The sequence below is a fragment of the Schistocerca cancellata genome, chromosome 9, assembly GCF_023864275.1.
Source record: "Schistocerca cancellata isolate TAMUIC-IGC-003103 chromosome 9, iqSchCanc2.1, whole genome shotgun sequence".
Classification (NCBI taxonomy): domain Eukaryota; kingdom Metazoa; phylum Arthropoda; class Insecta; order Orthoptera; family Acrididae; genus Schistocerca; species Schistocerca cancellata.
The window spans coordinates 16609303-16625633 of NC_064634.1; the positions used below are offsets into that span (position 1 = coordinate 16609303).

The 16331-nt window shown below is 41.8% G+C and overlaps 1 protein-coding gene across 1 annotated transcript in view; it reads right to left on the minus strand.

The window, feature by feature from the left end:
• Positions 1-3064: 3064 nt before the first annotated feature.
• Positions 3065-16331, minus strand: part of LOC126100711 (glucose dehydrogenase [FAD, quinone]-like) — a 55818-nt gene continuing 42551 nt past the window's right edge. The window contains exon 7 of the mRNA XM_049911331.1: positions 3065-5958. Coding sequence (XP_049767288.1) covers positions 5749-5958 — 210 coding nt within the window. The 3' untranslated portion in view covers positions 3065-5748. The remainder of the gene's footprint in view (positions 5959-16331) is intronic.

Sequence of the window (16331 nt, forward strand, 5' to 3'; positions counted from 1 at the left end):
CTGCGCCAGACACTTGTTGCCGACCACAGCGTCGTATTCTGCCTGTTTACATCCCTCTGTATTTGATTACGTTTGCCTATACCACTTTCTTTGGCTCCTCAGTGTAAATGTCTATAAAGGTTGACATCATTGGTCTTGCAGATGATGTTATTAGAAACTCAAGCTCATATGGCGTTCTTTCCGCAATCTCGTGTTTGATGTCGTTGACGCTAGTAGTGTTTCGTGGCTGCAGTGCATTAAGATCATGCTACCACTTTGTGAATTTTATGAAGGAAGCTTAACGTCGTAAAACTTCACTTAACCTCATTTACTAAGCAAAAGATTAGTATGGAACAGCCACGAGTCAGACTTTATGGTACGAAATAGAACAAGCTGTTAGTTACAGCTGCAGCTCGTCTTGTGGAGTATTGTCGTACTCTTACCTGTAGGAAATGTTGTCGAACTGGGAAACCAATGTTAGACAGTCGGAATGTCACTTGTAGAGATGACCCAAAGAGTGATTCATAACAGAGTAAGAGTAAGAAAATTAAATCACACAGGGTATTCGCGCGTACGAGCATAAGGAAGAATATGTGGATAGTTTTCATTATCAGCTGCAAAGATTTACAGAAGGGCGAGAGAGACACACACTCACCTCAAGAACCCCGCTACGTTCGCAAAATATCATGATTTTTTTCAGTGACAAGTTACGCATAATGCTTCTAAGAAAGTTGAAAAGTTTATTGAAATCTGCGCGAGAATTTTCGGAAATTTGGCTTAAAGCTTAGTCAATTATTGTTTTTTTGCATAAATAAATTGCTTAAGTAACTTATCATAGTCGTTTTTGTTGTAAGGTGTAACAATCGTCGGGAACATTCCAAGGAGAGCACACAGGGTTATGGAAGATCCTCCTCCCCTGCGTCCTATTTCTGTTCCTCTGCTTGCCTACTTGTAACAGAACATTGCGAAGTTCTGTTGGCCTGTTTATAGTTGATGGTCTTCTTTCCCTGGGAATAATGTAGGGAAAGTTTGCGGGCCACTGTAGAGTCGTGGGCTGAGGACTCGATACAGGCCTACGGCGTTGAGGCTATTGCGTATCTCGTAAAGAACAACTGTCATTGTTCCTTATTTCTACACTGAGTGTATCGTGTCCTGATCAAAAGCTTTTCCATAAGCCTTCTAGCTCAGTAAAGAGGAAATTATGAAAATGTTGATTCACAGTACTCCAGGTCTCACATTCATGCAATACCACGGTTGGGACGACGAGCTGTACTTCAGAGTTAGTTTCCTTCACATACCGGAAGATCTTCGTTGTTCGTCTAATCGTGAACCCATTTCGTACTGGACGTAGAGTGGTATGAACTCTTTGAATCTAAACGTCCATTTTACCACTTCCAAAAACGTACAGTCAGAAGACTGGTTTAACGCAGCTCTGCACGCTACTCTGTCCTGTGCAAGCCTCTTTGTGTCCTGCATCAGTTTGACGTGTTTGCTGTTTCGTCCCTTGGTCTTCCTCTAAAATTTTTGCCATCCCCCCCCTCCACACACACACACACACACACACACACACACACACACACACACACACACTCTCTTCTCTCCACTATGAATTTGGTGATCCCTTCAGGCAACAGGATGTGTTACATCAACTGATCACTTCTTTTAGTCAATCTGTGCTATAAATTTCTTTTTTCCCGAATTCGAATCAGTACTTCATTAATATTTCTAGGAGATACACACTCAGTTCTCAGCATTCTTTTGAAGCACCACGTTTCAAAAACTTGTGTTCTCTTCTTCTCTGAACTACTTGTAGTCCGTTTCATTTCTTCATGAGGCTACACTTCAGATACCTTCGTAAGAGACTAACTAACATACAAACTTGTATTACGGTATATGTTAACAAATTTCTGTTTCAGAAATGCTTTTCGTTTTATTTTACATCTTCTCTACTCCAGCAGTCATCAGTTGTTATTCTGTCCAAACGGCAAAACTCAGACTACACATTCAAAATTTCGAAGCCCAGTTCTTACTCTGTCGTAAATTTTTCTGTCCTTGGCGTCTGGCAACGATTTGTATGTATGAAAAATACTGGATTGCACTGTGGTTTGCAGTCCACCTCCAGTAGGTCCACGCGTAATAAGGCACTAGTGTTCAACCGAGCCTTCTGGTTGAGGACGGTTTTAGTTGTATGACATCCAACCTGCACATATGATTTCTTGTGCATTGCTACATTGAGGATTTATTCCTTATCGTGAACTGCCTGACACGTTCTAGTGCCACATCTAGATATTGCTTGCGTGTTACCTTTTGGAAGACACTTTATAATCAAAATATGTCATAAGATCACTTATGAATGAATTAGCGTATTTGTCTCTCTATTTAAAATTTCTCTTTAAATAATCTAAAAAAATTGTTATTGTGGTCTATTATCGGCTACTGTGTCCTCTGTATGTCCTTACAATAATAGCTCTTAAACATCAGATGCCCCATTTATGTAATAATGTTCCAGGCTGCTTGGAGTTTACTTCTAACAGCAGTAATTAAAAAAAGGATAAGACATTGAAAGTAAGAAAAAGGAGATAAGGTTCGTCGTCCCGTCCACTACGAGATCGTTAGGGATGGAACACAAGCTAGGATTGGGAAACGATGGGAGAGGAAACGGGTTGTGCCCGCCTAGCCCGAGATTTACCTTAAATAACTGACTGAAATTATGAAAAAAAAAAAATTAAATGTGGATGGACAGGCCACGACATGAACTTGTGTCTTGCAGAATTATCTTCCAGTTATACCCTGCTTTGATGCTCCTGCACTTTTTGCATAATATTCATGCATGGCAAGAATTTCACACCGAGTAGTGCATCTTGAGATTATAGCTGTTGTCCTGCTGTCATTCTTTTAAAAGCAGACGATGTCAGTTCTAGATTTTTACAGAACAAACCCTTCATTCCCTTTCATCTTCGAAATCCATACTGATGCGTGCCACATTGCATCAAAATTACCATTTCTTTACTCTTGAGACAGGATGTGAAATGCTGAACATTTTATTGAAAAAATATTTATTAGTATTTGAAATTAAATACAACTTCCACCAAATATTATGTGTAAACATTTGTACAAAATGAGATCAATAGATTTATAGACTGTTGTATCGTATCTGCAGGCTGATACCGTATCTGCAGCTTGAGCCAATTACGCCGATTGTTTTCCTTCCTACCTGTTACGGATCAGTTTGTTCTTCAAATTAATACGCAGTGATCAATCAGAAACCAAAGTATAATGCTTTTACTTGCTTGGTCAAGGCTTCTGTCTCACCTGTTAGTGGTCAACTCCTTTGTAAGTTCGTAAAAATTGCACCTTCTTTCTGCGTTCCAAAATAGGTGACGTCGATGTAGGATTTCTCACTGTAGTAGGCGAACCTCTCATTCAGTCCAAGGACATTTGCATAAATGTATACGAGTAGGTGACTCAGTAAGTAATGTGATGTTCTTTTATCGTCCTGCGACGACAGGGAGTCTGACGAATGCCTGTGTGGGCTGTGACAAGAAAGAGGGGCAGTGCTGGCTGGGATCCCCGACCAGTGGAAGCAAGTAAGCGTTGTAAACCGCAAATATTAACAGAGGCCGTAACAACTCAACGAAAAAAATATTCCCCCATTTTATAGCACTGTTATGTGGCAGGAAAAATAAACTTTTTATTGAACAGGTGAACGGACATGAATTAACGTTTTTGGCCTCAAAGGTCTAAACGGTATGTAGATGGCTCCACTCGAGAAAGACAACCAGGAGTGCAGCATATGCGAGTAAAATGGTAACACTTACGTCATTTAGGAAATATAAAGTAGTGGTTATTGAGGATATCTTGGACCTGAATGACAATAATCTCGGAGATAAGATAGCAAATTTAAAATAAAGTTGTCACGACTGCAAGATCTGCCACGTTCGCGTGATACGAAAGGTAGTGGTAAAAATGTACACATTCCTCCCTACTTGATCTTACTGAGAACTTCTGAAAAATATTTTGAATACATTACAAAAAATTTACTGTCCGAAGTCTCTTATGGTGGTTCAATTTGAAAGTTCTTCAACGATGTAAAGTTAATCTTTGACGCGTGGTGCTGCTTCCGTCAATCCTTCTGCACTTCGGTGTTCTTTCAGTCATAATAGTGTCCATCAGATTGGAGCTGAGGAGCTACCCGCTAAACTGGTGTCCAAGGCTGGACTCGGTGTAGGGCACACACGTTTTTCATTTATAACAATTTTTTTTTCGTTTGACCTGCTTCAATGATGATTAGATATCATCACATTCAACATCACAACATTTAACAGCCTGCAGATACGACACAGACACACACACATTGGTGTCATACAACTGTTAGTAGGAAAAATTTCTAATGAGACGTGAAGGAACACTTTCACAGCCGTTGATAATGGCACTTTCCATGACTGAGGAACAACTTATATTGTGCTGAGCAATGTCTGTATTTAATCCCGTCGCTCACCCATTTCACCTGTAAACTAAATTGTCAAACCATTGCCAAAATTGTGTGTAATCGAAATATTTCGTTTCAGAAAGACTATTTATTTTATGTCATTACTTTTACATTTTGTTACCTTAATGCAATATTTCGCAGTTCTCTGTATACTTGCAGTATTATGCAGAAAACTGAATTGCTACTTTTTGGATTATTATTTTGTGACTGAAGAGACCCATAAAAAGTTCCAAATGGTTGTAATAACTGTGTGATGTATCCTGTTAAATAATTGTCTGTCGTAGGAAAGCTCTGTCCTTCTGGTAGTGTGGCTTAGATCAGTGTATACAAGCCGCTGTAAACAAACTCGTAGTAGCCTTGAGAGCAACACTCATTTTGTCATGTTGACTGAAAAGGCGGAATAGTAACGTTTTTGAGAGTGTATGACCGTATAATGCTGAACTTTTGGACGGACAAACTCCCGCAAATTGTTTCTTATCTCGTGATTAGAATTTACTAGCTTCTTTGTGTGTAATTTCGAGAGATATTTTTCAGAGTGAGACTGCTTTTTTGCGTTGTACTTAAATCTTTAATTTTTGCAACAACTCTGATTATTTGGTATTCTACAACTATAGTAAGATTAGAAATCGTCCCTGTACATGAAGATAGCTCGGCACTCCATAGTGTTTGTCTGAAACGGAAATCTCTCCCTCTCCCCCAAATTCCGGCCTTCCTAGAAAAATTAATTTATATAAAATTTAGAATAACATTGTAGCTGTGCTGAAAATTGTAAAAAAAATATCAGCTGATAAGGGAAATACAAAAGGGTAGTGAGTGCTGGGAGATCTGATCGGGCGAAGTTCTGGCTTCTGTCACGGTAGACTTCGAGAGACTGGAAAAAGGAGAACACATTGTGGAAGCAGAACAGGGAGCACCGTTTGATCGTGAAACCTGTTCTGTATCGAAGAATAAAAATAGATACACCAGCGACTCCCGTACCCATATGGCCAATAGCAAGGTAGTAGAGTGAGTAAACGCGAAACCGTAAAGCAGGCTGCCTCTCTATTTTCCAAGTAGTGACGGGATTTAAATGAGTAATATTCGTCGTAACGATGAGGTGAGTCGTGCTGTTTACGACGATGACTGCGCATGGTTGGCAACACCACGAGGACGTTATCTGAATTGTCGAGAAGCGACGGTGCCGGCGGGATATGGGGAGGGCGGCGGTGATGGTGACCGCGACGAGTCCGACGCCCCCAGTGATGGTGGAAGTGACTGCGGCGGCAGCACAAGTAGAGAGCCTAGTGCTGGTGCGCGCGCCGCCAGTCCTCCTTGATCATGTCGGCCGCCTTCTCGGCCACCATGATGATGGGAGCCACGGGGTTCCCGTTGGGCACCTCCGGGAAGATGGAGGCGTCGACGACCCGCAGCGCCGCCACGCCGTGCACGCGCAGCCGGGCGTCCACGACGGCCGTGTAGTCCCACGAGGGGCCCATCTTGCACGTGCCGGCCTGCAACAGAGTCACCCGTCTCAAGGGAAGCAGTCTGTTCTGTTCAGCGTGTTAGGGCGCGACAGCCAAAAGCGTACCTGAGATCTGTGATACGGGGGTAGGTCAGGGGGGAGGGGGGCAGTGACGTAATTACAGTGACTTGTGCCAGTTTCAAATTTCATCCCGGCGCCACAACCTCCTGCCGATATATCACTATTTTTTTTAATCCTCTTCATTCCTTAGCCCGTTTGGAAGTTTACTGACAAGGAGACGGCACGACCGTGGGGTCGGGGATTTGTCCGAAATTTTGTGTGGTGAAAGAGGACCCCTAACACCACACGTGGTTAAAATATTGGGACGCACTACTCGGAAAATACCGGGAAAAATCAAACCAAACTTTCTTAGGTGCCTTATGAGTATAAAATATTAGTCCATTGTCGACCCGCCTTCTGGCCTACATGGTTAGGGCTCGGACCCTTACGCCAGTGGTCTTGCGTTCGATTCCTCCTGCGGCACTTTTTTTCTTCTGTTGCTTGCAAAATTGCAACGCATTGTTATAGTAGACTCGTGAAATTAATTCCCTGGAAGATTGTACAAAAATTCATTCTATAATTCATCGTCAATTATCGTCACCAATATTCCGAGACATGATTCAATATTCCTGGTTTGCCTCAAAATCATCAGAAACTCAAAACATTTTCGTAAATGTTAATGGGGGATGTTTTTGTACAGATTTATTGCAAACGCCCTGTGATTGAAAAATATCCGCCTTCATATGTTGCGCAAGATGTAGCAAAAATTATAGCTTTTTTGTTTTTACGATAATTACCACTGCGGTTCTTGTTTATAATTATTATATGTATAAAAACTAAATGTTTCCCAATTGACTTTGTTATTCTGATTAAAGACCCGATGTCTTCCCTCATATAATTTACAATTAAAAATGGAAAACCCACCGCCATGAATTGAGTTGTTGGACAAAAAGAAAATAATTTTTATTCCACAATGTAACTAATTTGTTAAAGATAATGTAGATTTTGCAAAACTTTCTGAATAATTGGTGGAATAACAAAAGAAAATGAAAGAGATGAAAAAAAGTGCCACAGGAGGAATCGAACCCGAGACCTCTGGCGTAATACTCCGAGGCCTAAACATCTACGCCAGACGGCGGCTCGGCAATGGACTAACATTTTATACTCATAAGGCACCTAAGAAACTTTGGATCGATTTTTCCCGGGATTTTTCGGGTAGTGCATCCTAATATTTTAACCACGTGAGGTGTTAGAGGTCCTCTTTCACCACGCAAAATTTCGGACAAATCCCCGACCCCACGGTCGTGCCGTCTCCTTGTGAGATCAAAAGTACTTTCATACATATAGTAAAATATACAGCCGGCCGTGGTGGCCAAGCGGTTAAAGGCGCTACAGTCTGGAACCGCGCGACCCGTACAGTCGCAGGTTCGAATCCTGCCTCGGGCATGGATGTGTGTGATGTCCTTAGGTTAGTTAGGTTTAATTAGTTATAAGTTCTAGGCGACTGATGACCATAGATGTTGAGTCCCATAGTGCTCAGAGCCATTTGAACCGTTTCAACGTGGTAAGAAAATAAGGAAAATATGAAAAGGAAAACGGTAAGGCACAGTCTAGAAATAGTGTGAAATGGTCGAATGAATACAGGATAATATCAACAGGAGCAGAAAATGTTACAACGGGGGAAGTATTCGTTGTAACTACGAAAGTAGGGCAGAGAGTGAGTCGCTGTAAATAGTTCGGAGACAGGGTTGTTCTCATCAGAATCGACAGCAAACCAAAACCTACAAGTAGTTCAGGGATACATATCGAATTCACAGGCAGAAGACGAAGAGCTAGGACAAATATATTAAGAGAGCGAACGTTTATTTCAGTGTATAAAAGGAGATGAAAGTCTAATAATCGTAGATGACTGGAAAGTTGTAGTAGTGCAAGTAAGAGAAGGTATAATTACGGTAGAATTTAAGGATTCAGTAGTACGAACGAGAATAGAGAAACACTCAGTTCTGCAATAAATATCAGGTAGTGACAGCGACTACACGGTTCAGAAATCACGAGGGGAAGTGGTGTACTTCGAAAAGAGATTCCGAAGTCATGTAAAGTGTACCAGAAGCTGACATTATCAGTAATTAGTAAGGACGATGAGTAGACATAATTTAAAAGAATCGTTAGGAAGAATCAATGAGGAAAGAAGTGGATTACGGAAGAATGTTGAGATGCTTTCGAATTTCTGCAAAGCAATTAATACTGCGATAATGAATACCAAAGTGGGCAGTTCAGTTGAAGAGGAATGCACATCACTGAAAAATACAATCATAGAATTTTGACAGACAAACGAAGGTACACGGAAGGTGACTACGAAGAAACCATGGGTAACAGGAGAAATACTCCAACTGACCGACAGAAGAAGAAAATACAAAAATGTGTATGGAAAGACAGGAAAACAGCGATGTAAGTTACTTAGAATCAAATAAAGTGGAAATGCGGGGAATCTGAGGCGAAATGGCTGCAGAAAAATGTGAAGAAATCGCAAAATAAACGGTCGTCGGAAAGACTGATTCAGCATACAGCGAAGTCAAAACAATTTTCGGTGAAATTAAAAGCAAAGGCCTCAACATTGAGATGCATTGGGAACTGCACTGTTAAGTGCTGAGAAGTTGGAAAGAGCACACTGATGGTCTCTACGAGAGGGATGGCGGATATGGGTGATGACGTAATAGAGCAGAAATGGTTTTCGATAAGAAAACGCAGGGGATCCAGTATTAGAGCCAGAATTTAACCGACGTCTGGAAGACTTGCGGTCAAATAAGACAGAGATTATATATAACATTCCTTAGGAAGTGCTAAAATCGTTGTGGGAAGAGACAAATAAGTGACTACTCAAGTTGAGACTCGAGACGTACCATCAGACTTTCGGGAAAACATCATAAACACAATCCCGAAGATATCGAGGGCAGCCAAGTGCGAGACTACCGCACAATCAGCTTAGCGGTTCATGCATCCAATTTTGCTAACAAGAATTACATACAGAAGAATGCTAAAGAAAACTGAGTATCTGTTGGATGACCATCATCTTCGCTTTAGGAAAAGTAAAGGCACCAGCGAGGCAGTCTGACATTGTGCTGGGTGGTGGAGCAAGATTTTTAACAACGTCAAGACACAAATGGGTCAAATGGCTCTGAGCACTATGGGACTTAACATCTGTGGTCATCAGTCCCCTAGAACTTAAAACTACTTAAACATAACTAACCTAAGGACATCACACACATCCATACCCGAGGCAGGATTCGAACCTGCGACCGTAGCGGCCGCGCGGTTCCGGACTGAGCGCCTCGAACCGCTAGACCACCGCGGCCGGCCGTCAAGACACACGTCATATGATTTGTCTACATACAAAAAGAGTTCGACAATGTAAAATAGTAGAGGATAGAATTACTCAGCAAAATAAGTTTAGGGTACACGGAAAAGGGAAAGACTTTGAACGAAGTGCTCTAATGAAAAAAGGTGGAAGACAGGAATGTTCTCTCTTTCGGCCCTACTTTTAAATCTGTACATCGAAGAAGCAACGACGGAAATAAAATAATATTTCAAGAATGGGATTAAAATTTAGAGTGAAAGAACATCGATAATAACATACCCTGACGACTTTGCTGTTCTCAGTAAACTGAAAAGAATTACAGGAACTGCTGATTGCGATGAATGATAAGTGAATGATATGAATGTGGACTTCCCCCCCAAGAACCATGGGCCTTGCCGTTGGTGGGGAGGCTTGCGTGCCTCAGCGATACAGATGGCCGTACCGTAGGTGCAACCACAGCGGAGGGGTATCTGTTGAGAGGCCAGACAAACGTGTGGTTCCTGAAGAGGGGCAGCAGCCTTTTCAGTAGTTGCAGGGGCAACAGTCTGGATGATTGGCTGATGTGACCTTGTAACACTAGCCAAAACGGCCTTGCTGTGCTGGTACTGCGAACGGCTGAAAGCAAGGGGAAACTACAGCCGTAATTTTTCCCGAGGGCATGCAGCTTTACTGTATGTTTAAATGATGATGGCGTCCTCTTGGGTAAAATATTCCGGAGGCAAAATAATCCCCCGTTCGGATTTCCGGGCGGAGACTACTCAGGAGAACGTTGTTATCAAGAGAAAGAAAACTCGCTTTCTACGGGTCGGAGCGTGGAATGTCAGATCCCTTAATCGAGCAAGTAGGTTAGAAAATTTAAAAAGGGAAATGGATAGGTCAAAGTTAGATATAGTGCGAATTAGTGAAGATCGGTGGCTGGAGGAACAAGACTGTTGGTCAGGTGAATACAGGGTTATAAATACAAAATCATATAGGAGTAATGCAGGAGTAGGTTTAATAATGAATAAAAAAATAGGAGTGCGGGTAAGCTACTACAAACAGCATAGTGAACGCATTATTGGGGCCAAAAGATAGATACGAAGCCCACGCGTACCACAATAGTACACCTTTATATGCCAACTAGCTCCGCAGATGAGGAAGAGATTGTTGAAATGTATGATGAGATAAAAGAAGTTATTCAGATAGTGAAGGGAGACGAAAATTTAATAATCATGGGTACCTGCAATTCGATAGTAGGAAAAGGAAGAGAAGGAAACGTAGTAGGTGAATATGGATTGGGGCTAAGAAATGAAAGAGGAAGCCGCCTGATAGAATTTTACACAGAGCATAACTTAATCATAGCTAACACTTGGTTCAAGAATCATAAAAGAAGGCTGTACACATGGAAGAAGCCTGGTGATACTGGAAGGTTTCAGATAGATTATATAATGGTAAGACAGAGATTTAGGAACCAGGTTTTAAATTGTAAGACATTTCCAGGAGCAGATGTGGACTCTGACCACAATCTATTGGCTATGACCTGAAGATTAAAACTGAAGAAACTGCAAAAAGGTGGGAATTTAACAAGATGGGATCTAGATAAACTGACAGAACCAGAGGTTGTAGAGAGCTTCCGGGAGAGCATTAGGGAACGATTGACAAGAATGGGGCAAAGAAATACAGTAGAAGAAGAATGGGTAGCTTTCAGAGATGAAATAGTGAAGGCAGCAGAGGATCAAGTAGGTAAAAAGGCGAGGGCTAGTAGAAATCCTTGGGTAACAGAAGAGAGATTGAATTTAATTGATGAAAGGAGAAAATACAAAAATGCAGTAAATGAAAGTAGGCAGAAAGAAATACAAACGTATCAAAAATGAGATCGACAGGAAGTGCAAAATGGCTAAGCAGGGATGGCTAGAAGACAAATGTAAGGATATAGAGGCTTATATCACTAGGGTTAAGATAGATACTGCCTACAGGACAATTAAAGTGACCTTTGGAGAAAAGAGAACCACTTGCATGAATATCAAGAGCTCAGATGGAAACCCAGTTCTAAGCAAAGAAGGGAAAGCAGAAAAGTGGAAGGAGTATATAGAGGATCTATACAAGGACGATTTTTTTTTCTTGAGGACAATATTATGGAAATGGAAGAGGATGTAGATGAAGTTGGAATGGGAGATATGATACTGCGTGAAGAGTTTGACAGAGCACTGAAAGACCTAAGTCGAAACAAGGCCCCGGGAGTAGACAACATTCCATTAGAACTACTGATAGCCTTGGGAGAGCCAGCCCTGACAAAACTCTACCAGACAGACGAAATACCCTCAGATTTGAAGAAGAATATACTAATTCCAATCCCAAAGAAAGCAGGTGTTGACAGATGTGAAAATTACCGAACTATCAGTTTAATAAGCCACGGCTGCAAAATAATAACACAAATTCTTTACAGACGAATGGAAAAGCTAGTAGGAGCCGACCTCGGGGAAGATCAGTTTGGATTCCGTAGAAATGTTGGAAGGCGTGAGGCAATACTGACCCTACGACTTATATTAGAAAATAGATTAAGGAAAGGAAACCTACGTTTCTAGCATTAGTAGACTTAGAGAAAGCTTTTGACAATGTTGACTGGAATACTCTCTTTCAAATTCTAAAGGTGGCAGGGGTAAAATACAGGGAGCGAAAGGCTATTTACAATTTGTACAGAAACCAGATGGCAGTTATAAGAGTCGAGGGGCATGAAAGGGAAGACATGGTTGGGAAGGGAGTGAGACAGGGTTGTAGCCTATCCCCGATGTTATTCAATCTGTATATTGAGCAAGCAGTAAAGGAAACAAAAGAAAAATTCGGAGTAGGAATTAAAATCCATGGAGAAGAAATAAAAACCTTGAGGTTCGCCAATGGCATTGTAATTCTGTCAGAAACAACAAAGGACCTGGAAGAGCAGCTGAAGGGAATGGACAGCGTCTTGAAAGGAGGATATAAGATGAACATCAACAAAAGCAAAAGGAGGATAAGGGAATGTAGTCGAATTAAATCGGGAGATGCTGAGGGAATTAGATTAGGAAATGAGACGCTTAAATAGTAAATTAGTTTTGCTATTTGGGGAGCAAGTAAAGAGGATATAAAATGTAGACTGACAATGGCAAGGAAAGCGTTTCTGAAGAAGAGAAATTTGTTAACCTCGAGTATAGATTTAAGTGTTAGAAAGTCGTTTCTGAAAGTATCTGTATGGAGTGTAGCCATGTGTGGAAGTGAAATGTGGACAATGAATAGTTTAGACAAAAAGAGAATAGAAGCTTTCGAAATATGGTGCTACAGAAGAATGCTGAAGACTAGATGGGTAGATCACATAACTAATGAGGAGGTATTGAATAGAATTGGGGAGAAGAGAAATTTGTGGCACATCTTGACTAGGAGAAGGGATCGGTTGGTAGGCCATATTCTGAGGCATCAAGGGATCACCAATTTAGTGTTGGTGGACCGCGCGGAGGGTAAAAATCGTAGAGGGAGACCAAGAGATGAATACACTAAACAGATTCAGAGGGATGTAGGTTGCAGTAGGTACTGGGAGATGAAGGAGCTTGGACAGGATAGAATAGCATGGAGAGCTACATCAAACCAGTCTGTGGACTGAAGACCACAACAACAACAACAACACAACATGAATGTGGAGTAAACTGAAGAAAGTCGCAGGTTACGAGATGCGTATAAATGAGATCACCGATAAGCTTAACATAGAAATTAGTGACCACGAAGTAGACGGAATGAGGGATTTCTGCTATCTTGGAAGCAATGTAGCACGTGATCGGCGAAGCAAAGACACAAAAAGCAGGCTAGCAAAGGCAAAGGCGGCATTCCTGTCGAGAATAAGTCGACAAGCATCAAACATTGGCCGTAACTCGAGGAAGAAATTTCCGGAAATGTTCGTTTTGAGCATAGAGCCTAGATATTTGAGGTGTGTTGCTATAGAAGAGTTTTGTAAATTAGCTGAACGAAGATGAGGAACGAAGGGATTGTCTGCAGACTCGGCGAGGATAAAAACGTGTGGAAGACACTGACAAGGAGCAGGGACACGATTCACGATTGTAACACTTGTGCTAACACGTGATAGGTGTCATTTGAGTATTAATCGATTGAACAATAATGTCATATCTTTGTTCTCGAGCTGTTACTTGTGAGCGAGCAGCGATGTTGTAAGCTGTATCGCAGGGTTAGGCTATCAACTTTGGTGTGCGTGTAGGTGAAGTAGCAGATAGTGTTTAGCTGTGTTAAAGTGGGAAAGCAGTTGTAATGTTATGTTTCAAATGTAAAGTCTCAATGTATCGATGTGTTTAATTAAGATGCCGCGCGGGATTAGCCGAGCGGTCTGGGGCGCTGCATTCAGCGATTGTGCAGCTGGTCCCGGCGGAGGTTCGAGTCCTCCCTCGGGTATGGGCGTGAGTGTTTGTCCTTAGGATAATTTAGGTTAAGTAGTGTGTAAGCTTAGGGACTGATGACCTTACCAGTTAAGTCCCATAAGATTTCACACACATTTTTGAATTAAGATGATAGTGTAATGTTAACTGATCTGAGAAGGAGGAAATGTAACGGAAACTTTTATTTACGTGAAGAGAAATTATAATGTAATTTCTTTTGAAGTCATTATTTTATTATTGCAGCGCCATTTTTCACCTACCTTCCTCTTACAATTTTTAATTGGACATGATTTTTCAAAAGCAGAAAAGAAACCAAGTTGTTTCGAAAATAATTTGCAACTAACGGACAACTCATTGCACCTCACGAGTGTCTCTGTGTAGATACAGAAATTTGCAACTTTAGCATAGGCAGAGCACTACTGCAACGCGTTATCGAGATCTGCGCAGATCTGCCAGTACCTCGTCTCGTACCTTCCAAACTTTACAGAAGCTCTCCTTGCAGAACTAGCACTCCTGAAAGAAAGGATATTCGAGTCTCGGTCCGGCACACAGTTTTAATCTGCCAGGAACTTACCGACCTGCACACACACCACGTTAAGATAATGAGTCGTTTACTACTCCAGAAAAATTAGTAAAAATTTACAGACGTAAGTACAAGGGATGGAAAAATATGGAAACACCAAAAACACCACGCATTACCATTCCTAATACGGAGTAGCAAACGGGTTGGCATTTAAAAGAACTTTCGGCGATCTCGGAGTTTTTCAGTGGAATCTTATACCATTCTTCCTGCAAAATAGTGGCAAGTTCAGGTAACGGTGACGGAGGTGGACGGCGATCACGTATCCTTCTCTCCAAAGTAGGCCACAAAGGCTCAGTAATACTGATACACGTGAGGCGCGCCAACTCGTCCTCGCGGTCACAAAACCAGTCGTAGGCGATGCGAGCTGCCTGAACAGGGGGCCAACGTGCGTCACAGTAGTACCGTGGGATGGACCCGATCAGCAAAAACGGTCACATAACCCTTGGCAGTAGTGCGACCCTGCAAAGTACCGATGGGACTCGTTGAATACTACGATATGGCTGCCCACACCCTCACCGGATTTTCGCCATGTTGAAATCTTGGGGCGTAAAATCGGCCAGAAATAGCAAACAGTGTGAAACACCACAGATCCGACCAAATGAAACTCTTAGATTGGCTCGTAGTCCAGGTTTCATGGATTCGGCACCATGTTTTCCTCTTGCGGGCATTTACATCGCTGATGAGTGGTTTTAGAATTGCACTCAGCTTGCAATTCTCTGCTTATGGAGATATCTTCGTGCTCTTTTGTGTAGATAGCGGTCGGCAGTGTGACATTTAGTTGTGCAGTGTCTTTTGCAGCTGTCGTCCTCGTATTTTTCGCTGCAGCGCTCTTCAATGACCGTCCGTAACAGTCACACACTTTCATCCACTTTGTGACTTAGCCGAGGGTGATTTCCACTTTCCCTGTATGCGGTAGAAATCTTCGACATGGTGCCACATCAAACCACTTAGGAAAATGATGAGTCAAAAAAAAAGAAACATGCCTCTTAAAACACGGAAAACTTGGGCTCCGTTGGTTACGGGAGCACCCACCATACGAACAGCAGCAATTAGTCCAAGTTCGAACTCGGTTATCTTCGACACAATGCTCTCACAAGGATACAGAACACTGCTCTGACCACGATTGACGCTTACGACGTATTGAGGACATTTCCCGAGTGTCGTTCGCGATCAAATACGTCAGCGAAACCTTGAGGCTTGGCTAGCATCTGTACTTATGTTCAAGAATGCACTTCTCGCGGTGTATTTGTTAAATTAAGATTTCATTACTCCATGTAGCTAAAGATATTCATGCTGTAAATTTGAAACCAAAATGTTACACTTTTCATTTGTTGAGTATAAGCCTGTTTTTCCACTTTATTGTATACGCTATGGTGCCACCTGATAGTTTTGTATTTAATGTCAGTGATTATAACTTTAGTAAAAGCGTAGTGTTAACAATAAGTATACTGGCACTGAGCCGGCCGAAGTGGCCGAGCGGTTCTAGGCGCTACAGTCTGGAGCCGCGCGACCGCTGCGGTCGCAGGTTCGAATCCTGCCTCGGGCATGGATGTGTGTGATGTCCTTAGGTTAGTTAGGTTTAAGTAGTTCTAAGTTCTAGGGGACTGATGACCTCAGAAGTTACGTCCCCTAGTGCTCAGAGCAATTTGAACCAATTTTTTTTATACTGGCACTGATTACTAAAAATATAGGTCGGTGGCTCCATCCGCCAAACCACAAGTCACGAAAGTGCACGTAGGCAGCGTATTTGAGACTTTTCGCTGTAGTTTCAGTTCACACGGTTTGGTAAAGCACTTAGTTCTTCATTAAACTTCAGTCAAATTTGAAATACGTGTGTTCGTGAATTTATTTAGAATGTCATCATTGTGTTCCACATTCCAAAGATCCACATAGTGGTAGGCTGCAGTGAAGAGATTACGACCCCCATTGTAGTCATGTTAATGAACATGCAAGATGAGTATTACTCATTATTTTAGTAATATACAACTACCTCTTTTATCCAATCCGTGATACGCTTAGTTTTCAATATGTTA